Source organism: Suncus etruscus, chromosome 14 (assembly GCF_024139225.1).
Source record: "Suncus etruscus isolate mSunEtr1 chromosome 14, mSunEtr1.pri.cur, whole genome shotgun sequence".
Lineage (NCBI taxonomy): Eukaryota > Metazoa > Chordata > Mammalia > Eulipotyphla > Soricidae > Suncus > Suncus etruscus.
The window spans coordinates 49,939,072-49,964,612 of record NC_064861.1 but is presented as its reverse complement, the minus strand read 5'-3'; the positions used below and the strand labels follow the sequence as shown (position 1 = coordinate 49,964,612).

The 25,541-nt window shown below is 45.9% G+C and overlaps 1 protein-coding gene across 1 annotated transcript in view; it reads right to left on the bottom strand.

The window, feature by feature from the left end:
* The window catches only part of SLC6A2 (solute carrier family 6 member 2), a 44,690-nt gene that overhangs the window by 1,635 nt on the left and 17,514 nt on the right, over positions 1–25,541 (bottom strand). The window contains exons 3-10 of the mRNA XM_049786072.1: positions 25,169–25,406; positions 13,369–13,507; positions 6,207–6,341; positions 4,377–4,480; positions 3,065–3,189; positions 2,340–2,452; positions 704–832; positions 462–561 (exon numbers count right to left, since the gene is read on the bottom strand). Coding sequence (XP_049642029.1) covers positions 462–561; positions 704–832; positions 2,340–2,452; positions 3,065–3,189; positions 4,377–4,480; positions 6,207–6,341; positions 13,369–13,507; positions 25,169–25,406 — 1,083 coding nt within the window. The remainder of the gene's footprint in view (positions 1–461; positions 562–703; positions 833–2,339; positions 2,453–3,064; positions 3,190–4,376; positions 4,481–6,206; positions 6,342–13,368; positions 13,508–25,168; positions 25,407–25,541) is intronic.

Sequence of the window (25,541 nt, the reverse complement as noted above, 5' to 3'; positions counted from 1 at the left end):
AATGCCTGCTTTGGGGGCAATGTTAGCTCTTACCACAGTGACATTATCCTGCCACCAGACTTAGGGGCCCCTCCCTGTCTACAATCCCCTATGGAGAGTTTTCCAGTCAGCCTCAGTAAAGGGCAGGGTTAGTTATCATGGTCCTGTCCCTGCTTCGTGTGTAACAGCCCTCAGATGGGTGAGTTTATCCCGTATTTGATGTTCTCCTTCGGAATCCTTTGCATGGATTGAACCAGGGTCAGCCATGTGTAAAACAAGCACCTTAATTCCTGTACTATCTCCAGCCACTTTTTCATCTTTACAATTGGCTGTGGTGGTATCTATAGCTTCTGCATAAGCAATTTATGAAGAGCTGAGTTTTGGGTGAGTTATTTACTCAGAGTCAGCCATTCGCTTCTGGAATGAGCCTGATGGGTTTTCCCTGCTCCTTGTGGTAGGCTTCATGCAGCGCCCAGACCTACCATAAAACCACGAGACGCCAATGGCTTCCATGAGCACAGCAAAGAGAATGGATGTCCCTGCTGCGAAGGTATCCAGCAGTGTCAGCACATAGATCCCGCCCTAGCCAGAGACAGGAGACACCTGAGCCCTTAGGGCCAAAAGGGGCCACCACTGCCCTCCCTCCATGGTTCAAATGTCCAAACTCCCTGGTTCTGCCAGAGATCCCCACTCCACTCCACCCCAAACATAAACCCGTCCTCACCTTGGTTATGCAAAACAAGGCAAGAAGGAATGTGCCAAAGGTGACCCCAAAGGTGAAGAGTTTCCGGTGCCGCTTTAGGACCTGGAAGTCATCGGCTAGCCCGGTGATGACGGCCTCCATGCCTCCCATCTGTGGGGAGCAGCAGGGTAGGTTGCAGGAATGGGAGCTCCTCGGACTCATGTGTGCTCTCTAGCATGGACTTATGTTTCTGGAAGTTGGGTGTTGGGGGATTCTCTCCTCTGCTCTCTCCCCAAACCCAGAAAGACTCAGTGGTCATGCACCCGCCTTGGCTCCTGTCTCTCTCCACCTGCCTGTCTGGGCACGTTGAGCCCCTGAGAAGGTCAAGGTGCCCCTGAAACAGAGGTGCACAAAAGCACAGACTGTCCTAGAAGCACAGAACGTGGCCAGGATGCAGGACATTTTCTTCCTAACAAGAGCTTTGCTTGCTTTTCTGACCACTAGGGAAAGTGGCCACCTGTACCCCCAGGGATTTGTATCTCATCACCAGGAGGGGCTCATTCTCTAAGAGGGTCCCCTAGGATGGCAATGGTCTCCTCGGAATCATAATCCTGTTCATGCCTGGGAGGGTCGGGCATGACCAAGGGCTACCACTGCCACACACATTCATGCTGATAAGGGTCATGCCGCCCCATCTGGGAGCCCTTCCCACATACCAGCCTAGACTCCTCTACCAGGGAGAGGAAAGGCTAGAGAGGAGATCTATTAGAAAGCCTTCCTCTACAAAGCCTCGCAGCCTTGATAGAGGCAAAAAATTATACTCTAATCAGATATGGGAGTAGAAACAAAAGTTCTGAAGGACTATGAACTTGAGCTGGAGAGAACTTCAAGTTGTAAGTTCACGATTTGCCTCCTAAGTGCTGCTCAGGGGAACCATGGCTCCACTCAGTGATTCTTGGTCAACCAGAGCAGTTCAGTGATTTGGTACTTTCTGGCTCTGTGCTGCTGGAGGTTACCAGACTACTCTGGCCATGCTCATCAATAGGGCTGTACCTGGCAATGCTGAGACTATGTGGTAATTGAACCAGGATCAGCCTGATGCAAGGCTACACCTTAATCACTGTCTCTCCAAACCCAGGACTCCCATGTTTGCATGAAAATGGCGCCTGAATCCTCAAAATCCCTGAGGGAGGTTTGAATAATGGGAACTTCACATGTGTGTGTGCCTATGGAGGTCTGTGTGCATTTGTGTTTTTTTTTTTTTTTGGTTTTTGGGCCACACCCGGTAACGCTCAGGGGTTACTCCTGGCTATGCGCTCAGAAGTCGCTCCTGGCTTGGGGGACCATATGGGACGCCGGGGGATCGAACCGCGGTCCGTCTCCTAGGCTAGCGCAGGTAAGGCAGGCACCTTACCTCCAGCGCCACCGCCCGGCCCCGCATTTGTGTTTATTTATGTGTGCTGTGTTGTGTGCTCACAAGATCATATGTGCTTGTGCATATATATGCATATCCCACATGTTCTGGCATGCATACACATGCATGTTCATACATGCCAGTGCACGCAACTATGTGTGTTGTTTTGTGTGCATGTATTTGCATGTGTTCTTACATGTTCATACATGCATGTGTGTGTGCTTCAGGCAGGGTATGGCCCTGGCATACAGAGCAGGTCCTCACCGAGCTGTCAATCCCCAGAGCCAGAAGCATGATGAAGAACACAATGGCCCAGAATGTGGATCCCGACAAGGTGGAGATGGCTTCAGGGTACAGGATGAAGACCAGGCCAGCACCTGGAAGAAATGGCACAGGCACCTCAGGGCTGGATGGGAGGCAGGAGCTGCCCACGGCAGGGGAGGGGCATTTGGAAGCTCAGCCAGCCCTGGCCCAGCCTCTTCTTTGCTCAGAGCAAAGCCTGGGTGTGAGGACAGGTGGCCAGGCTGGAAGGGCCAATCTAGTGGGTGTGTCCGACTGCACACTGACAAGGCCATAGTTACCAGGCCTTCTTCCAGAAGTATGTGCTCCTCTAGAAGTATGTACTCCTGCAGGAGTGTGCTCCTCTGGAAGTGTGTGCTCCTTAGTGTCAGAGGCAGGATCTCTGGGCTCTTGGATATTTGGAGGATCATTTCTTGAAATCTTTGAGACTACTGAGATCTAATGAAGGAGTATCGGATGCTCAGCACAGGAGCTGGCACAGTGTGGAGGCTATACCTTCTGTTCTTTCTAGCACAGATTCCGAGGAAGGTTCTATTACCAGCTTGAGGCTCAGGAGCCTGGCCCAGAGTTCCCATGTGCTGCCTCAGAGAAGCTAGAAATTGGGCCATTTGGAGAGCCTGCAGGTCCCAGTTTGGGGGAACCAGCTCAGCCCCTCCTCCTCCTCTCCCGGGGCTGGTCTTCCCACTCACCTTCAGTGGCCACATCCTCTATGTTGACCTTGTGCTCATGAGCCATGTAGCCAAGGATGGAGAAGATGGCGAAGCCTGAGATGAAACTGGTGACGCAGTTGATGGTGCTGGTGAGCAGAGCATCCCTGGGGAAGAAGCACTGTGAGGTACAGGCGCTTCCCACCCAGCCTTGGGATTGGTCTTGGGATCCCTAAGGAGTACCCACTTCTTCCTCTCCCTGCTGCCACCCTGACTCAGTGCCTCTCATCACCAGCTCAGTGCCAGTAGGGACCAGAAACGCCAGGGGGCAGCATTGTGATAGTCTGGTGTTGACTCAAGTGAGTGAACTGAACCAGGAGCCTTTTTCCTCAAATTTCATGCTTCCTTCTCTGCTTCTCTGAGAGCTTTGCTAAATTGTTCAACCTTTCTTCTGGGATGCTCTTTGTGACACCCCAACACACTTTGTTTTGTTTTGTTGTGTGTGTGTTTATCACACCTAGCAGGGTTCAGGACTCACTCCTGACTCTGCATTCAAGGATCTTTCCTGGCAGGACTCAGTGAACCCTATGGGTGTTGAGACTTGAATCCAGGTCAGTTATGTGCAAGGTATGTGCCCAACCCACTGCATTATCTCTCTAACCCAATACAAGTGGTCTACGGACACCATTTCTGCCTTTACTCCCATGGTCCTCATTACACATGCTGGGCATTCCTGTCACTGTCCTTCTCACTTCCCAGGGCTCACTCCAATGCACTCATATAACCCCAATGTAGGGCTGATCACCCTATATCCTTAGCTTCCCTAGAGTATCAGAGAAATCTGTGATTCTGTTTGGAACCTCTGAGTGAGATGGAGAGGAGGCCTGGTTGTTGTAGATGGCAGAAGCTTCCTTTCCCCACAGACCACAGGACGTGGCAAGATTGATACCACCTGCTTTGGGAAGTGCTGATCTATTGACTATGCCAGTGCTCCTCTTATGCAGCCTGCTAGGTTGTGCCACATGGCCTGTGCCATATGGCATCTGATGGGCAGAATCACACAATTAACCTTAGTCCCAGTCCCACATCCAGGGTCTCCCATAGGACAGTGGTCTCAACTTTCCCAGAACTTCACTGGCCTCTGCTGAGGAGGAGCCCAAATGTATCCACAAGAATCACCCACAGGCTTGAATTTCTAGGAGACCAAGGACAGTCTCCTCCTCCTCATTCCACAGCATGCGAAAATGCCAGCAGAAAAAACATCCTGTCCCAACCCAGAGTCTTCACCCTGCACCCCACCACCAGAACTGGTCCCAGGATTCAGAGGTCTCCAGAGCCCTGAGAAGGGGCTTACCTGTAGCAATTGTTGTCGAATTTGTTGTAACTAGCAAAGGCGATCAGGACACCGAATCCAGCCCCCAAGGAAAAAAAGATCTGCGTGGCAGCATCGATCCACACCTGGGACAGGCAGACACAAACTTCACCCCTGCCCCCCACAGCACGGCGTCAGCCCCTGCCCGCCCCACTCCTGGGGGGTCAGACACCCAGAGGAGGTGCTGGGACTAGGAAACGAAGCCTGCCCTGAGACAGCAGTCAGATGCACCCTCCCCAGCAGCTGATACAAAACAGGTAGAGGGAGGCCAAGTCTCTCCAGTCTCTCAGGATGTCCTCAACTCACTGGCTCAACTTGTTGCCCTGATTCTCAAGGAAAGCCAGGCTAAGAGGTAAGAGATGGAGGAGCAAGCCTGGAGGATTGGGACCATCTCAGGAGTTATTTATGGCGACAACTAACATATGGAGAAATATGGTGAGTTTTCCCAGCAGTCTGTTCCAGTCGGCAGACCACAGCGGCTCTTGGGTGCTCAACCGTATCAAAGGATTCTATCCCTGACTGCTGCAAGCACAGAGCTCGGAGCCTGGAGATCCGAGTCCCTCTCTAACCTCTCGTTTCCAGCTCTATTTTCCTCTCTTCATTTCAGTTTTCCTCATATGTTTAGTGTGGGGTTGTTAGAGATACTGCATTTCGCTGTATAATCATTGCAAATCTTTGGCCTTTTTTTTTTTTTTTTTTTTTTTTTTTTTGCAAAAAGAAATGGGAGTACAACCATCACGGGAAGCTTTCTAAGGAAAAAAAATACATGCAGAGCTGAAGAGAGACTACATCAAACAAAGTATTTGCCTTGCACATGACTAGTTCAAGTTTGATTCCTGGCATCACATATGGTCCTCTGAGTCTGCCAGGAGTGACCCTGGACAGAGTCAGGAGTAAGCCCTGAGCACTGCTGAGTGTGTTTCCCCCTGTCCTGTTCCTCCCCCAACCCAAATAAAGAAGAAAAAAAATGCAATAATGATAGTGGCAATTGTTTAGTGAATCTGATAACCTGCCCAGCCAGTCCCAACAAATTTTCTTCATCACTCCACTCACAAAAGCCTTATGGGCAAGCAGAAGATACATTAAGGGGAGCAATTGGATGGTGGTTTTGAGAGCAAAAAATCTCATTAAACAGACAAATTAAATACTTTAATTGGCTATTAATTTGCACAAATATATTTTACATTGTTAAGTGAAAAAGTTTTGTTTCTTCAGATCAACAGTAACTGCATGATTATAGCATTAAGATAAGAAACGATGCATGCAGTGTTTTTTTTTTAATTCTATATTTGTTTTAAGTGTTGCAATGGTTTTGTGGCTTCCAGGATTTTTTTCCCTTCTGGAAGGAGTCCAAGTGGTTCTTTATGTCTTAAAGGTTGCAGACTCCTGAGCTAGGATGATCTCTGCTCCCTGTCTCACCCCTGCTTCAGACTCTACTCCTAAAGCCTCCCCACCTTGTGATCACAAGGTGAGCTGAAGGAGGCTGCATGTAGGGTTCAGCAAGGCTCAGATGCTGCTCCTAATGCTGTTTCAGGCATTGGTATTAAGGTCTAGACTAGGAAGCGGAGTGTTGAACTAGAGTTGGGGCTGGTGTGAGTTTGGGGACAATGGCCTGGAGTGGGACTACTCTCTTTGGACAAGTTATTAAGTGACATCACAGAATTGCAGGTGCCAAAATTGGAGACTGAGGGTGCCAGGCAGAGGGGTAGGGTTCAGGCAGAGATGCTGTCTTCCAGAGAGAGACCCAACCCAACCATGCCAACAGGTGTGGCAGAACTGCCACAAAGTCTGTGTGGCCATGCAGGCACTGACCGTGGCCTCTTTGAGGCGGTAGAAATCGATGTGCAGGTAGGCGCTGATGCCGTTGGAGGCGCCAGGAAGCGTGATACCATGGACCAGCAGGACGAAGAGTACCACGTAGGGCAGCGTGGCCGTGATCCACACTACCTGCAGAAACAAAGCTGGCATGAGGGGGATGCCTCACTTTGTGGTCCCATGGGTGGAAGTACAGGGGTGTAAGGTAACACTTTCCCCAACTTTGTGTTTCTCTAACCTCTTCTTTTGAGATGTTAATCCCACCCGGATGATCAGATCTGCCCACACCTGGGACGGGACAGGTTATTTTAAATAAAGGATAAAAGAATCTGGCTATAGGGAGATGAGAAAAGAAGCAAGAAAGAGGCAGGTAGTAGAGTCAGCAAAAAGCATAGTAGAGAAGCAGCAGAGAGCTCAAGAGAGAGACTCATGGTGGACAGGGTCATGGAATAAAAGCAAACTGACTCTGATGAAACTTTAACTGACTGCTTGTGAATTATTTCTCCACTACTACCTTTCCTCAGACCCGTAGGCCTAAGGGGTTAGAAACATGGTGCCTGGGGCAGCCTTACCCAACACATGGACTTTATACTTCATATTTTTATTCAAAAAAGGGGGAACTCTCTAGGAACCAATTACATCCTCCCCCCCCCACACCCTCCTTCTCATGGGGCACACATGAGAAGCACACATCATCTCCCAGCTAGACATGGGTCATACCCCGGAGCAACTTGGAAACAAGCCCAACTGAGGTGTTGTCCCTCTGAGGACAGTATAGTCACCAAAGCAAAGGGCATGAGGATAAGGATGAGGTTCTCAGAGCACCCATTGCCTGTGGCCCTCCAAATTACACCTGGCACAACATGCATATTCCTGTTTCTCCCTTTTCACAGCCCTAAGCTAAACTCTTCTCCCAAGATCATAGTACCAGGGGCATGGGGCTGCAGCCCAAAGCAGGTCCTCTGCCATTCTTAACCTCAATGGGACAGGTGTGGAGTAGGCACAAACTGGTTCATGAGCACATATAGAAAGAAATTACTCCTGGAACACAGAGACAGCCTGAAATCAAAGAGCAGAGGAGGAAAACAAAAAGCGGAAGGCATCATCTGTGCTCCTACTGATGCCTTACCACATGAACCTGCCTGTTAGAACACTGAGGAGGTAATGATAGGAATGTCTGAGTCCAGATCTCGTTCTTGCAGGGAACGTCACATCATTTTCTAAGTTCCTTGGCAATGTAAATGCACAGGTGGGGTTGAGAACCAGTGAGATTCCTACAGCATTATGTAGAAAGATGCCCCAAGAGAAACACTGGTGCAGAGCCAAGTTGCCTGTACTAAGAAAGGCTCGAATGAAACATTAACGAGGATACAGCTTAAATAGGAGAGAATCTCTGTACTCCTAGGGCCTAAATACTACCCACCTCCAGAATCTTCACCCATGGAAATTCTTTATGAGCTACATAGGCTCCTGACAAACACTGAAACATTGAAAATAAAGTCATGACCAGGATCTTTTCTTCCTATGTATCATTTGCTAGTCCATGAACTCCATGAAAGCAAGATTTCCTTATTTATCAAACTTGTATCCCTTTGGCACACATGGCATTAAAACAATATTTGTTGGTTGAGAGGATGCACGGTTGGAGAGAGGTACAGAAAAATGACTGGGATGGGTGGAAGGATGGCTGCATGGGGAGGTTTGTACTTGAGTCATCACTGGTGAATGGGTAAATGGCTGCGTGCATAATTGGGTTAATGATACAACAGTGAGTTTATAAATTACCAAGTTGGTCAAAGATTGAATGAAGGAATGGCAAATGAATTAAAAGACAAATATAATTAAGCACATCTATCACTGTCCTGGCATTTGAGGGAATCAAGAGAGAAATCAGGCTTGTGTTAACCAGTGGTTCCTCCTCCATTGCTCTTATTCTAGAGGACTTTGCAGAAGCCTCCTTTAGACATCTGTTTCTTTTGAGATGAAGAGGAGAGGGAAAGAGAGACAGTCAAAATCAAACCAGCAAGAAAGCCAGCCTTGGAAAGTGAAGTCACCACATCTGGGGGATGAGGGATTTATGGGATTCTTGGGTTTATCAGCCCAAACCGGGAAAGGCAAATGAGTCTTTCTCTTTGGCAGGGCAAGAGGAGGAGCCTGGGGACCTTCCAGGGGGGTCCTAAATGCTCTATTACTCTATTACTCATGTCAACAGCTGCTGCTCCATTGTCCATCCCTGAAGGCTGGCTGAGCTCGCACTTTCGCCATCTCAAAACAACAGCCAGTTTTCTGAGGCCAGGAGGCTCCCATGGGGTCTGGAAGCAACCCTGTATTGGCAGTGCCTTGGCCTCCAACATGAATCCAATTTCCTCAGGGAACACATTAGGACATGAATGAGCTCACCCAGAATGCAGTCAAACACCAAGAAAGAGTTTATTCATGGGAACATGTTCAAAGCTCAACCATATAAATTCAGCTGTTAGTTCTGGGAATTGGTGGCAGAAGTGAGTTCCATTGTTTAAAGTCTCATATGGAAAGAAAGGTTCTTGGGTCACTGCACCCCAGCCTGCTCACAGTTGCTCTAACAGCTCTGCTCTATAAATCTCATTTTACAGTGCATCTCTGGCACAAGAATCCAGATGTGGTCATTTTTTGAGCACATGATGAAGACAAGCAGCACATGATGAAGCAGTCCATAGGGGCCAGAGATACAGACAGTACATAGGCACAGCCCATGCTCTGCATGTGACCAACCTGGCTTAAACACTAGGCATCCTAGATGGTCTTCTGAGACCTTCCAAGAGAAATTCATAAGTGCAGAGCCAAGATTAATGCTTGAGTGTCTCCGGGTATGGCACCCCGCAAAGAAAACCAAAAACAAGCAGTCCAAAGGGGTTGCATGCAGCCTTTGTCCCTAAGAGAAGTCACTGAACATTTTTTAATAACCTCAAATTAAAAAAATTCTTATCTATTCTGTGTTCCTGTGGATTGTGATTAGAATTCCTAACCAGCATTCTAGATGGTTCTAGTTGTCAATCTCAAACCGAAGGATCAAAAATTAGCTTCAGAAAAGAAAGGACTTTCTAGTAAGACAAGTTCTCTAAAAAAGTAAAAGGTAGCCAGGAAAGGATGATCCTCTGAGGTAAAGTTGTGTAAACCTGTCAGGGGTCTGAGTTTCAGGCAATGTTATCTGGATCAAGGGAAGCCTGATGGGTCAACAACAGTAGCAGTAATTGCTAGAGTTTGTCCAAAATGCCAACATTAACCTGGATCATGGAGTCACATCTCAGGAAAGTTTCCAGATTGTAACAAGCCTGCATTCCATGTGTTTTGATGCTACTCAAAAGGTAGAGAACTCAGCACAGGGTCACCTAAAAATCAACTCTAACAGAGAGATGGTGAATGCCCAGATTCTCATAACAACCTCTGCTAATTCAGGACATCTGATAATATGTCCTAGATCTCAAGATCTCAAGACATTTAACTGTTAAGGAAGCAGCACTGTGATGTATGAGAAGTGGTAGCAATGATACATATATACTGATGCTATTGAAAAATAAAAAAGCCACTGATATCTTTTATTATGATCATTGCTCATAGGCAAATAATGTTGCTCCTTACAATCGATCCAATCAGTCCCAAATGCAAGCCAGAACCAGCTTGTATTGACACACAAGTGAGAAGACTTGACTAGAATACCATATTTCACTCTATAGTCATCGTCACAAAATAATTAACACATAGTGGAGTGTTTTTTTTTCAATAATACCAGCAAAAGTTTTTTGAAAACTTTATCTACAGGTTGAACCTTATTTATTTGCCCTAAATTTTGCCCTAAAAATATAATTATTCAGTGAAATACAGTGTCACTTGAACTCAAATGTAATTAACCTTCCTTTCTATTGAAATATTCTGGAATTCAGGTTTTCTTTCAATTGGTCCAATTTTTTTTTCTTCCCAATTCCACCAGTTTTGCCAGAACTGAAAGGTTTTGGTTTGTTTTTACTCCCAAACTGCTCTAGCCTAGCAGTGACTTGGCAGAGCTTGGAGGCTGGCCCTGGGCAGTTCTAGAACTTGATTTAACTCTAGGCAGAGGCAGGCTCAGAGTTCCTAAAGTTTTGTCTCACCTAAAATCAGAATATGTGAGAACCTGGCCCCATCCAGATCCTCCATCCCCAGACCTTCAGGAAGTTGGCAGACTGAGAAAGCTCTGAGTAAGGAGCAGAACATTGGCAGAGGTGCAGCTGAAGGAACAAAAATCATTCACTGAGCGAACTCCAGCTGCCAGCCCTGAATGTCCAGGATTCCAAAACTATGTGGCCTTATCAAATGCATGTTATTTTGGGGGCACACCTGGTGATGCTCAGGGCTTACCCTGCTTCCAACTCTGGGATCACTCCAGGTGAGGCCCAGAGGATAATATGTGGCCCAGGAATCAAACTGGATCTGCATGGTAAATTCCCTATCTGCTGTCCTATCATTGCTATGACCCAGATAAAACATGTTCTTAATGGCTCACCTATTGAGTCTTTGAGGCTGGGGTTCAAGTTTTAACATGTTAAAGACAGCTGCAAAATCTAGTCCCTCTACTCACCCTAGGGTCCTCATCTATATTCAGGTCCCTGAGTAGCAACTCAAGTCCAGTAATAGAGTCCCTCTGATGTTGAGCTGATGGAGCCTAAGTGTAGATAGCTCTCTCCACTGTCTCCTTTAGTCTGGATCATATATATTTCCCCCCATGCAAAGCCTACATAACCTATTTCAAGCTGATTAATGGCTAAGAACGCAGGACTAAGCTTCCAGATGTAGTCTGGGAAGAATAAACAATGCTCTCAGTTTTCTCATAAGCCACGTTAGAAAAGCAATTCAAGTCAGGGCACAGGAATGTCTGAAGCAATGAGTCCTGTTTAAGAACCTGCCATAGTTACTGGTAGCTCTTGTTTGCTCCACCCTGAGGCTGGGACCTATGTGAGCTGAGGCTTCATCAGATACCTGCAGGAGGTCATAGTCCTCATTCCTGGTATTCCTACCTGGGGGTCTTTCCTGCTACATCTTCCTCCCAGAGAAGAGAATGATTGGTGCATTTGGAATTTACACAAAAAGTTCAGAATCTCCTTTGGCTATGTGATGCACTAGATGGGGCAGCTCCTTTGAGAACAACTATGAGGAACTTAATTTTGAAGTGCAGCAGGAGAAGCCTGAAGTGGTCTCACATCCACACTGATAGAAGCAGTAAAAACTGTTTGAGTTCTAGCTCTGCCAAGGTTAGAAAGCCCTATTCTGATGCCTGGGAAAGAAACAGATGTTGGCTAAATTGGCCGGGGGCTTCTCTATTTTACGGACTTAGCTCAGGCAGTTACTTCCATAGAAACCCCTTCCAATTATACTTTCTTTTGTCCTTAGAGATCTCCCCACTTGGCAAATCCTCTCTATCCATAGAGATTCCTCCTCCCACTAATGTAGCATCTTATCTTCATGTTAAGAACAACTTCATAGCTTATGTCAGCCACACATAAAAATGCCCATGAGCACATGGACTATGATGACTGAAACACAGATTCACCCAGGAAAGCTCCTACTGGATCATATGCAACACACTCAGCTCTTGTCTCACCTACTTTATTTCTAAAAAAAGTTTGGCAGCAAACTGCTTTAAAAAACTAAAAAATTGAACTGAATCTAAAAGAACATTTAAGGAAGGTCTGTGAACTTACTCACCTACTCACTTTTGTTTCTTCCTACCTACCCTCCTTTTCATATTCATCTTTCAGTAGACATTGACTGAAGACCTACATTAAGCCAGGAACTGGGATAGTCTACACTTTGTTTGGGTTATTCCTAGAGTGAACAGGTGACTTAACCATGCTAATAGGGATTCTATTCCAAATACTTCCTGCCAGATGTCCTCTTCTTTGATGGCCTGGACTTCCACTGTCTTTGCTCAAGAGTATGGCTAAAGACTCCAGAAGCACCAGATAATACTGCAATACTGTTTCACTTTTTATAATCAGTTGCCTAAAAAGTTTTTCATACAATTCTTATGTAGCTGGTGATAGTATATGGCTGCCTTGTCAAACCCAGTGAACCCACCCCTGGCCACAGTCACCTCCAACTATATAGCTCTGGGCTTTACCACAAGATTTAGCTTGCCCATTAGGACAGCAGCAAGCATTCTGCAAGTAGATACTGGAATTACTATTTGCACAATGGGCTTGTCTACTTGGAACATGCCCTTGGAACTTAGCTGCTATGCTATGAGATGCCCCAGACATATGGAGAAACTATGTGCAAACCACCCAAAGGGGCCTAGAAGACAGCTCCTGGGGGAAATCCCAGCAGATATCAATGGCCATCCACGAGTGCCCCTTTCTTGTTCCAGCCAGAAAAAAACCCAGGTCATACAATTTCACCTGGATTAGAATAAATAGCCAACTAATTCCAATTGGCTCACAAAGTCACGAGAAATCATAAATGCTATTTTAAATCATGGCATCTTAGGAGGTTTGTTCAATGGCACTAGCTAACCACTCCTGGAAAGAATATTTCATAGCTCCAGTTAGACCCCATGGGGGGTATAAATAGACTGGTGGTTCTCTTGATACTTCTTAGTCTAGGAATCAAAACAGAACATGACCTGAATATACTCCACATGAGAGGCATTACTGCCAAAATCATGAAGCCAACTCTAGCCAAACCCTTCTAAACTACCCCGAAGCCTTCCCTTCAGGGTGCTGAGAATTTGGCACTCAGCTTCAAATAAAAGGAAGCACAATGTCCAAAGTCATCTATATCCATCCTAGAACATTCACCTTTACTTTTAAGAGAGGAAACAAGAAGAGGACACATCTCCTTTCAATAAAGGAAACAAAGAAGTACATGCTTCTATTTTAAAGGAAGTTGCAATTATTAGTATGAATTTTAGATTTTTTTCTTATACTTCTTAAGGTTGTTGGGGTGCCCCATTGAAAGGTACTCTGCTTAAGCAACAATGCTTGAGGAAACCTGACTCATTTGTACCCATTGTGCTCATGAGCATTCTGCAAGATCAGCTTTTGGGTTCCATGTTCCTTCTTTGCTTGGCACCTTCTGGTCCTATAGTTAGAAAACCAATACTTTTCCTTTGGGGACAACCTTCCGACTGAAAGAGGAGCTAAGATCTCACCTTTCCTGATGTCTTCACTCCTTTCCAGAGGCTGAAGTAGAGAACAACAACGACCACCATGAGGCAGAGCAGGAGCTGCCACTGAGGCAGGCCTATGTCGCCAATGCCAGTGCTCTCGTGAAGGTGCAGTACACCACGCCTGAGGAGGGAGGGGAGCAGGAAGACAGCATCAGGGAGATGTGTGCAGGTCTAGAGCACAGGCCTGTCCCCAAAGTGCACACCGATGGCAGCTGGGCTACCCCCTCTGTGCATCACTTGGCCTTGCTATGTGCAGCCTATCATCTAGGAGACCCTCTGTAAAGCCTGTAATTTTTACAACAGCACAAATGTACCACCTAACAAGACTCTCAAGTGCTGTCATGAGCCTGTTCTGGGAAGATGGTGGAAAATAGCAGAGCCCTGGCCTCAGAGTGCTCCCAGCCTGAGGTTTCTCACAGTTCCATCTGTAGCTCATCTGAACCATTTGTGTCTGAACTTTGTTTCCTCCATACCCTCATACTACTGGTTGATCCCTTAGTCATATGGTGTCCCTCATGTCTATCTGTACCCCACTTAAAATATTCTGGAGACTTCGAGTAGGTTCCTGGTTAAGAAATGCTGGTTAGAGGTTTTTGGGGTGGGAGTATGGCACACATGGCAGTGTTGGAGATGACTTGAGAAGGAGGCAGGGCTTCTGGCATCTAGGCCACAGAGGTTCCCAAACTTATCTGGCCTACTAACCTCTTTTCAGAAAAAATAATCACTCAGCATCCTCTCCCCTCAAAATGTCTTCTTTCAGAGATATTCTCTCAAAATGCCCCTTTTAAGTAATAAAAGAAAGTATCCTCCCCCCAATTGTGCCTAAGACTATTAGGGCTTTTCTGGATCATTCTAGTGGCTGCTGGAATGCAGCACTTGGAAATGCTGTTGGGAAATGCTGCTTCAGAGGAGATATAGTCAGAGATGCTGTAAAGAAGATGGCAACCAATAGTTGTCTGGTCTCAAATGCCCATGTGGCTGAAGGGAGGAATTCTGAGAGACAAAAGTGGATATCTCTCCTATTTGGAAAGGTCTCTTAAAGCTGAAAAGTTGTGAATCCTGTTCCTTGAGTTTTACCCAATAGAAACATGTGAATATTCATCTAGGGACTTGCTTTGGAATATTCACAGCAGTATTGCCCATCAGAATCACCCATTCATCAACAGGAAAAGGAAGAAATTCCTTTTCTAGAAAATGGAATATTTGATAAATATTTTTATGTAGGTGAAAGGCATATGATTATTTAAAAGGATTCAAGCCCAAAAGATGACTTCTCTACTGTCAGTTCTACTCATAAATTACAACAGAAGAAGAGAAATTAAGAATTCAAGTCATAATGATGTACCCTGGGACAGGTGGGTTCACTAAGCAGGAGGCCACTCAGAGGGACTTCTGGGACACAAGCCACATGTTTCTTGATCCAGCACTGCTTCCTTGGCTGAGCTGACTGTGGCATCCAATAACTTAATGCTATTCCCATCTCTACTCTGTCCTTCTTCAATAGAGTATCAGGCCACTTCTTGCTAGCTATAACACAGGACCAGCACACAGAACTGATTTGCAAACAAATAATTTGCTGCTAACTCAAGAAAATTGGCCCCTGATAGAATCTGACCACAGCCAGTGGGCCACTCAGAAAGCAGCTGATTCATAAATGCAGACTAGTGGTAACTTAGATTCACTTTAAATGCAACAGGCATTGTCTTTCCTGCTTACATCCCAAAGGACAGGCCATGATAACATTGTACATACCTGAAGTGGACATACTGGGGACATACAGTGGACATACTGCCTGCCTCTCCCTTTTTTTCTCTTCCCCTCTTCCTTCTCTTTCCAACATGCTTAAGGAGAATGACCTGGGGTACCCACCCCTAGCACCTGAGTTGATTCTGGGGGCAATCAAAGCTGAGATCTGTAAACTCAAGGTTCATCTGAAGATTGTTTCCTCTGAAGCTTACAGAAACTCTCTCTGTCCTCCTGAAAAAGTTAATTTGGCATTTTATACCTAGTGAGAAGGCTTGAACACACTCCAAAAAAAAGTGAACTAAAATAACTGTGGAAATCCTGGTTGCCAAGTGAGTCCCCCAAATCAGAGACAGACATTTCTCTCACAGGGAGCAGAGCCCTAGGCATAGGAAATGCTCAACTTTGCAGGAAGATATGAGGCTCAAGGACACATCTGGGAACTTTGTGATCTTATTCTTTGGCAGAGGCATCATCTGGTGGTCCCCAGCCAATGAGGACTGGCAGGCCTAACAAGCAAACACAAAGTCTGTTTCTTCTATCCATTCATACAGCAACTCAAATTTAGTATCTAACTTTGAAGAGGTGTGAAATTATACCCCTAAGACATATACAGTTTTGTGAACAAATGTGATCTCAATTTAAAAAAATAGATGAAGGCAGTTCAAAGGCACGAACTTTAGTTACAAACTAAACTAATAGGGTATGTAAGGTACAACAAAGTGACAAGAGCCCTGGCTCTCTGGCTCCCACTTTGAAAGTTAAAGATCTTCAAGTTCTCATCATAAGACAAAATCATATATCTGTGGGTCACCATGAGCATTAAGGAGACTTTCAGTGTTCGTCACTTGGAATACACAGGAGTGGGGAACCATCCTGTGGTTCTTCTACCACAGTTTTATGCCAATTATGCCTTGATGAAGACACATGTAACAAGAATAAATCAAAGTCTATTACTTGCAAGAATGTGAGGTAAACAGAAAGCAGAGGAGATCAGATCACAAGCCTGGCACTTCGATGTTTGGGCCTTGATCTTTCTATGTGCAGGAGGGGCTGTATGCTGACAGTGATGTTGGCTGCATCCTTGGTGTCTGTTCTGCAAATACCAGCATCACTTCTCTCCCTGGGGAGGCCAGAGGCTGCACTGACTCCACTCATGCCAGTGAACAACTATTTTGGGGTGATAAAGAGCTTGCGAACTAGGATCATGAGTGGGGATTTTGATGGGTGCCTGAGATGGCACCTGACCCTGATATCAGCTATGGAGTGGACAGATTCATTCCTTTGATTTGATGGTTCTCTCTGCACATTGAAAGGGATCTGGGTATGTGTGGGTTTGTAGACAGGATGAGGATGACTCTGGCCAGCAGAAGATCCAAACAACAGATCACTTGGAGGAGCAATGATTCTCAAGGTGAACATCCTCCCTTTGGTAGAGGAAGTTCAAAGTTCCTGTAGATTCAGTTATGAATGGTGAGTTGGTGCTAGAATTAGAGCTGAGAGTCACTTTCAAGTCTGTTAAGACTGAGTCTTATTTGGCAATGCAAGGAAGAAGCAGGAAGACTTCATGGAGGGGTGACATGTGGTTTTCTTGTATACAGAGGCCAAGAAGCTGGCAGGAGGTACGGTAGAGGGAGCAATCAATGGAAGTGAGTGTAGAACAGGGAGTTGTGGGAGTGTGGGAGTCAGCCTATGAGGGTAAAGAGGCAGAGAAAGAGGATGGAGAATTTTTACGGTCCACAAAGTCCTCATCTTTCACCCCAAGGCCCCCTTCTTCAAACTACAGGCTGGCTGCTGTAGCTTCAGAACCATCAGACCATGGCAGACCCAGCAGCATTGCCCTGTGGCATCTCTGCTCTCTTCTCCTGCCTCATGGCCTGTCCCAAACTAGCTTGGCATTCTCTTCCGTGGGGTATTCTTGGAGAAGTTCACTTCCCTCTTCCAATCTCTGCCTGTAAATCCAATGTCTGGAAGACTCTAGATGGATGTCTGGGTAACCATCAAAATCCCTACTCTTGTCCCCAGTCTTCAGGCTCATTGTAACCCCCAAATAGCTGTTCTCTGGCATGGGTGGGTCAATGCAGCATCTGGCCTCCCCAGAGACACTTTAGGCCTGGGGACATTCTTGGTTGGCTCCTGTGTCGGGGAGACGAATGATGCTGGTATCTGCAGGACAGGGGCCAGGAATGCAGCCAACATGCACTGTTTACAGTCCTTCCACATATAGAAAGATCACGATCCAAACATCAAAGTACCAGACTTGTGAAACCCTGGTCCAGAAGACAGCGACATCAGTGCTTCAGACTCTGATGTAGTTCTCACACTCCTGAGCTGGGTTCACCCTTTGCCTTGCCCCACCCAACCTTGGGCTCTTAGATAGCAGCCAAACAACAGTTTATCATCCTCAAGCCTGCAATTGTTCATTACTCTAGGCTTGGAACTTTCTGTTTCTTCTGCCCAGAACATACTTCCCAGCACATAGGTCGGGCAAACTTCTTATCCCACTAATCAGGAAAAAAAAACCCTGGTAGGTCTCTTTGCCTGGGCCTATAGAATGAAATGAGGCAATAATGTAGTTTGGGGGGGGGCAGACAATAGAGAGGGGATCCAAGTAAGATGGGACCTAGAGACAGAGAGAACCAGAACAGGAAAGAATCCATAGAGTCTTCACTTTGTTTCCTTCATGTGTGGGAGTTGTAGATGGGGTACTTTGAGGGGCCTCACCACCTAGTTATCTAATTTGAATCTTAGAATGGTAACAGCTAGTGGCAGAGCATCTGCCTTAATCTAGGTTCAGTTTTTTGCACTGACCCAAAAATACCCAAAAGGACCAAGGTAGAACAGAAAAAAAAAATAATACCAACAATAAGAGCAACAAAGAAAGGAAGCTGGGGAGATTATGCAGTGAGTAGGCCATTGCCTTGCACTTAACTGACCTGGGTTCAATTCCCCCACGCCTTTTGGTGTCCCCATGCACCATTAAGAGTGATTTGTGGGGCCGGAGAGATAGCATGGAGGTAAGGTGTTTGCCTTTCATGCAGAAGGTCAGTGGTTCGAATCCCGGCATCCCATATGATCCCCCGAGCCTGCCAGGAGCGATTTCTGAGCCTGGAGCCAGGAGTAACCCCTGAGTGCTGCTGGGTGTGACCCAAACACCAAAAAGAAAAAAAAAGAAAAAAGAAAAAAAAAAGAATGATTTTCAAGCATAGAACCAGGAGTATGCCCTAAGCAAGCCAGGTATAGCCCCCAAACAAAATTTAAAAAATATTAACATATAACAAGGCTATAAACCCTCTGAGCTGGCCCTGAAACTAGCTAAAATGATTCTTACATCTATTTCACAGTCAGGATGTTCCCCAATGGGCTCAGGGGACTGGTCGTGCATATGACAGCCCCATCTAGGACCTAGAAGCTTGTCTGGTGCTCATGGTACTAAGAAGACAAATCTCTGGAGCCAAGTCTTAAGAAATGAAGCTGCACAGAGCAGGATCAGTGCACAGAAAAGTTTGTTGGCATCTTTCGGCATTTAAGTGGCAGTGAATTATACTAGTGATGTGCAGGCCCAGACTTTCTGGATGCTAAAAGCCAAAGTGAGCCAGCTCTCACTTGACATTGAAGTTCAAGGCATCACTGAGGTTGGGGGGGTCCTCTTCTCCACCAGGATTGGAGAGAGGTGGCAGAAGTTTTCTACCAGCTCATATTTACAAAGAGTGCCCATTCACATACCAAGCAACTGCCCATCCAAGTTTCATTATGCTGTCAGCTATTTGGCTTTGGGCCAAAACCCAGAGAGAATAACAGTTTTGTTCCCTTGAATGATAAGTTTAATCCATCTCCTTAAATGAGTACAAGATGGTATTAAACTGGCCAGCAGATTGATACAAGAGAACAAGCCCCCCCAGCCTTCTCAGGCTATAATAGGGGTCCTGCCTCTGGGTTCCCTACTAAGGTTGCTGATGGGTAAAAGCAGGAACATTTACATCATAGGACCATGGGTCCCCCCACAAAATAAATCCAGAGGCAGTTCAGGACTCAGAGATTCAGAGCTCACAAGAGCAGGTTCAAGGCAAGAAGGGAAAGCTTGTGAGGGGTTAATACCTGCCAAACATTGAAGTTACCTGTCCCAGAAATGCCCCCCTCCCCCAAGGATGGGGCAAAGAAAGAAGGTTCACTTGTGCCTCAGGTGAGAGCCTTAGAGTAAAATCTGGATTCAAATCCTGACTCTGCTGCTTATCTACAGCTGCCTCCATGTGCCCTTTTGCAAAATGGAAATCATTTTCTTATTCCTTTTTTTCCCTTTATTTTATTTTCACACCCATTAATAACAGAAGAGGTACTTAGTGTCTGGCTTTTGGTGACTATGAGACTTGAGATAAAAAAGGGAGAGGAGCCTAACAAGGTACAGATGCATGCAAGACCTGGGTCAGTCTCTGACACTACATGGCATCTAGGCACTGTTGAGATAAGCCATTGAGTCCCAGCAGCATCAAATTCTCAGCTCTCCTGCTGAGTTTTTTTCTATGTTGAAACCATTCACAACATTATATTGTTATGAATACTAGAAGCAATAGATCAATTTTTATAATATATAAGGAGGGTTGAAGAGATAGTATAGTGGGGAGGGCACTTGCCTTGCACACAGCCAACTGGGTTCAATCATCCCATATGGTTCCCTAAGCACTGCCATAATAATTTCTGAGTGCAGAGCCAGGAATAATCCCTGAACATCACCGGCTGTTACCCCAAAATGAAACAAAAGAATAGAGGGTAGGGAGGAGGGTAAAGGAAGAGAAGAGAGAGAAGAGAGAAGAAAGAGGAGGTATGGTTCAGAGCGATAATACAAAGGGTAGATTGTTTGCCTTGCAGCAGCCAATCCAGGCTCAAATCTCAGAACCACAGAGTTTTCCCAGGAGTGATCTTTAGGTAGAGAGTCATGAGTAAACCCTGAGTACCACTGGGTGTGACCCAAAAACTAAAAATAGAAAGAGGAGAAAACAGGAGAGGAAGTGAAGAGAGAAGGAAGTTGCTCAGATATGCCCTAAATTCAGTGCCCCACAGGATTCCTCAAGTTCCTTTTTCCCTGTGCCTAGAATGCGATCTCTTGCCACCTCACTTTGCTCAGAATTAAGCCTAGGGGATGATTAGGTTGTAGTCTCTGAGCTCCAACTTACTTTCTCCTCCTGCTGAGGACAGACCCTTGGACAGACCTGCTGTCCATTAGTTTGTCAGAGGAGGAATCAAGTAAGCACCATACAGAAGACAAGATTATGATTTCTCACTATAATGTATAAGAACAAAGGTGGCCAAGGGCAAGGACAAATGTCTGCTTTTTTTTCTATATGTTGAGATTTTAAAGGTGAGTGGGAACCATAGTCTGGATGGGCAGCACCAACTGCCCTTTCATGCCACATTCTTCTGGTCTAAACCTGTTCCTCAACAGAGGATCTTCAAGTTAGCCCGTCACCCACAATGCACTCCCTATGGATTCTAGGATGATCCTAAGAAGAGCAAAGGAGGCCTCAAAGTGTCTCCAATTTGACTCAATAGAGATACCAGTAAGAACCTGTGTGTGCATATATATGCTTGTATATGCATATGTGCATTTGTAGGGAGAAGGAGCTTGTAAGCATGGCTCAGTGCTACTCTTGGCAATATTGGGCTAATGGGTCAGACAGTTCAATGCTTGGGCCTGGTAATGTGGCATGGCTCCAGGCTAGTGACCCTGGGGCCCATCTGGACCACCAGTATTTCTTGGGAAACATGTAGCAGAGTACAAACTCCAGCAAGGCACACATCCCTGAGCCATGAAATAAGCTAATTTCATGGATGAAGGAGAGTGCAGCTTTGACACTTTTCAGAGTAGCTACAGGAGTTGTTACAAACCCCTTACATGCCTGGGATCTCTGCACATGGGATTGAGGCACCAGAAAGGTCTTTAGGGAGATATGAGGAAGCGGGGGCACAACACTGGAACATGGGGGAGGGAAGCAGACATTCTGGTGGAGGGTGTACTCTGGTAGAGTAGTGTTAAAATGCTTCTTGCATGAAATCCTGCCAGTATCAATACTGTCACAGTCCAGAGGTCAACAAGTTAAAAATAAATAAATAAATAAATAAATAAATAAATAAATAAATTAATAAAAGATCTTCAGGTGGTTCCAATATGCAGTCAGGACTTAGCATAACTTGTTACACCAGGAGCTCAGTTTGGTGTCAATTTGCTGGAGTTCAAACCCACTTCAAGTGCCATTTCTCTCTTATGGCAAGTGGTTTCTGGCCACTTCTTCAAGGGCTTCGAGCACTGTTAGAACATACTGGTCAAAGGACTAGATTGGCAAAGGTTCTTTAATCATGGCTGGAGAGTATGGTTCAGACAAGGACAATATTTGTCTATCTCAGTCCCTCAGAACAAAGTATGGGAGGAAGGGTACCAGGCTGGGATTAGAGTAGGGAGATCAATATCCTTATGGGACAGTGGGTCAGTAGATTGCTTAGCCAGGGGACTCAGTCTCTACCATATCAGTTGCCTGGGTCCCAGTCTGGGATCCATCCACCAGCCATGGGCTGTAGCTAATCACAGTCCCCTATGCAAAACAAGCTTTCATGCCACCTTTCTAGAGTGTGTGTGAGGGTTAAGAGCTACAGAACCCCCATGGGTTGGTGTAAGACTTAAATCAAGATCATCATGAAGGGGCTGGATGATAGGTGCAGCAGGTAGGTCATTTGCCCTGAAAGCAGCTGATCTGTTTTTTTGTTTTTGTTTTTTGTTTGTTTGTTTTTTGCTTTTTGGGCTACACTAGTGATGGTCAGGGGTTACTCCTGGCTATGCACTCAGAAATCACTCCTGGCTTGGTGGAACCCTATGGGATGCTGGAGGATAGAACAGAGGCCCATCTAGGTTAGCACTTGCAAGGCAAACACCTTACCACTTACACCACTGCTCCATCCCCCTGACCTGAGTTTAATCCCCAGCACCCCATATGGTTCTCTGGGCACCGCTAGGAGTGATTTATGGGTGCAGATCCAAGAGTAACCCCTGAGAATCAATGGGTGTGACTTAAAAATAATCAAACAAAATACCAAAAATAAAAAGTGAAAGTACAACAAAGACTATGCAACAAAGACATAGGACCCATAAACCTCACATCACTCCCTTTCTTTTTGAGGACATTCCATACCCATGGTGCTGGGGATTGCTTCCAATTCAGTGCTCTAAGACTGAACCCAGGACTCGTACATGCAAAGCCAGTGCTCTAACCCTGTGTTCCATCACTCAGGCCTCCTCTTCAAGTCTTTTACAGGATCATTTACTCCTCTTCCTTGCCCCCAAGGAGTACTTAAAGAAGAGTTGTAAGTTGAGTTTACCATTCTACCCACATTTGAAGCCAAAACCGTCTATCTTCTAAGGCTGGGGTGGGAAGTGCTACAGTGAATTTCTAGGGGCTTGGGAGAAAAAGACTCAGAAACTCCCTTCTGAGAAGACCACCAGTCACAGGTTGGAAATCAAGTGGTTAGAAACAAATTATCGCCCACCTCAAGATACAAAAGGGCTAGAGACATAGGAAAGTGGTAGCACATAGCTTTACATGCTCAAGATCATGGGTCAAGGCCTTCTCTTCCTCCTTACCCCGCAACATCAAAGGAATTTGCATCTCTCTCTGCAGCACAACCCATGTGACTTCTATAGGAATAATTTTCTGTAAATAATTGTCTGAAAGGGTGGGATAGAGACTGAGGGTTTTGGGGAGCAATCAAAGAAATAATGCTGATAGTGAACAAGACAAAACAACTTGTGATTATGACCAAAACAGGATGAGGGGATGATTGAATGAAAGTGAATGAATGAACAGGGAAGAACGGTCTCCTTTTCCCTTTGATTAGAGGACTGATGGGGATAGAAACCCCAATTGGACATCCACTAGAGCAGTGGTTGGCAACCTGCGACTCGCGAGCCACATTTGGCTCTTTACACTTTTAATTTGGCTCTTCTGTGTGCCGAGCGACCACTCCAGGAGTCAGGACTCTGCTCCTAACCTCTGTCAGTGCGCGCCCTGTGTGGCTCTCAAAATAAATTTCAATCATGGTTTTGGCGAGATTTGGCTCAGTTGAAAAAAAAAAAAAAGGTTGCCGATCACTGCACTAGAGTAATCATCTGGGTTAGCAAAAAATCATCAAAGGAAGTGATCCCAAAGTAAGAGGAAAATTAAATATTTTCATAAGCTAAAGGAAGTCACCCCAAGACATGAATTATAAAGAGAATAACACCCCAGAAGACACTCGTTACAAAGGGAATAGCACTTTGTCTACACAGAAAGGAGCTGCAGACACACCTGAGCCAAGGGGACAAGGTTGTCCAGGAACAAATTCAGCATTGCAGTCCTATAAGGCATTACCTTATCACTACTCAATTCCCAATTTCCAATGCCTAAGATCAGTCTAAACATTAGAAAACAGGAAAAGGGAGCCGGAGCGGTGGCACAAGCGGTAGAACATTTGCCTTGCATGCGCTAACCTAGGATGGACCATGGTTCGAATACCCGGCATCCCATATGGTCCTCCAAGCCAGGAGTGCTTTATGAGCACATAATCAGGAGTAACCCCTGAGCATCACTAAGTGTGGCCCCAAAACAAACAAAAACAAAACAAAACAAAGAAAACAGAAAACTACACATACAGGATCTGCTGGACAGACACACAGGCCTGTTCTTTTCCAAAGACTCAAGGCCACAAAGCTCCTGGGAAAACGCTCCCATGGGAGAACATGAAGAAGCCATGAGTCAATCCCTGAGGAACTCTAACCAGTAAAGGAGCCTCAGGGAGAAATTGACCAAGACAGATTAGCAAGTCGTCCCAGCCCTTTTCTGACTCCAGTCCCTGCACTCTGGTTAGGTAGATGTGACTAGTACTAGGAAGCTGTGGAAGCTAGCCCATAGCATACAGACATCCTCATGTAACACAGCAGCATCTACAGTTTCAATACATAATTTTTTTTTGGTCTGAGTCACACCCAGCAACGCTCAGGGGTTACTCCTGGCTCTAACACTCAAAAATTGCTCCTGGCAGGCTCGGGGGACCATATGGGATTCTGGGATTTGAACCACTGTCCTACATGCAAGGCAAATGCTCTACCTCCATGCTATCTCTCCAGCCCCCTCAATACACAAATCTTTTTTCTCTGGTAGCTCTTCCAGGTTGATGACCTTCATGTCACATGAGGTCTAAACTCTTTCCTTGTAGTGCCCTCAGCTGAACTGCATTCTGAATTTTACTTACAAATCCTGGCTCCTTTACTCACAAGTCTTGGCTCTTTTTCTCACAAGTCCTGGCTCCTTTCCCTGCAAAAGCTGTAGAGACTGTCATGGGGTGGGCCCAAAAGCAACTGTGGGATCTGATTCACTTAATTCTGTTTTTTTCCTAGTAAACCCTTCTTTCTGATCCTGGTAGACTTTACCAGTTCAACATCTATGTTCCCTTTGTCCAGAGCACCTAAGCTAAAGTTTCTTTTTTTTTTTCTTTTTTTCTTTTTTTTGGTTTTTTGGGTCACACCCGGCAGTGCTCAGGGGTTACTCCTGGCTGTCTGCTCAGAAATAGCTCCTGGCAGGCACAGGGGACCATATGGGACACCGGGATTCGAACCAACCACCTTTGGTCCTGGATCGGCTGCTTGCAAGGCAAACGCCGCTGTGCTATCTCTCCGGGCCCTAAGCTAAAGTTTCTTGCACCTCCATACCTCAATTCCTTTTTACTGTAAACCAAGCTTAAGTTTCTTACACTCCTGAAAAACTGGGATTATTTTTCTCCTAAAAATGTGGCCCTTTGCCCACGTAGATTGTTCTGCTTCCTTATCTATTTTTCCAATACCTGTCCCTTCCTCTAAGTCTCCTATACCTCCAGAGCTACTGCAGTGCTTGATCCACTGTTGGCTTTTCTGGTATTAGCCCTGAATTGGGTCTGGGCTGTCTGCTCAGGGAATATACAGTTGAGGTTTGGGCTCAAACTCTGCCTGACCAGAATTTCATGCCGGACGAGGGTGACTTACTCATAAAACTCGGCCGCTGGTGTAAACTTGTACTTGGAGTATTTGGTGTGGTTGCCCAGCACTGAGGCATTGAGGAGCTTGGGGTCGGTGCAGTTGGGGCTATTCCAGGCATGGCCGCAGTCAGTCCAGGGTAGGTTGAAAGTGAAGGAGGAGAAGAGGTAGTAGAGAGACCATGCGATGATGACATTGTAGTAGAAGCCAACATAAATGGCGATGAGAATCACAGCATAGCCAACACCTGGGCAGGACAAAGAATGGGTTCAGGACAGGCTCTCTCTCACCAGTCCTCTGAACAGTTGTTTCCAACTGCAGCAATAGACCCACCACCTCTTGCTCTAACAACCCGTGTTTCTGAAGATCCCCAATTCCTTTG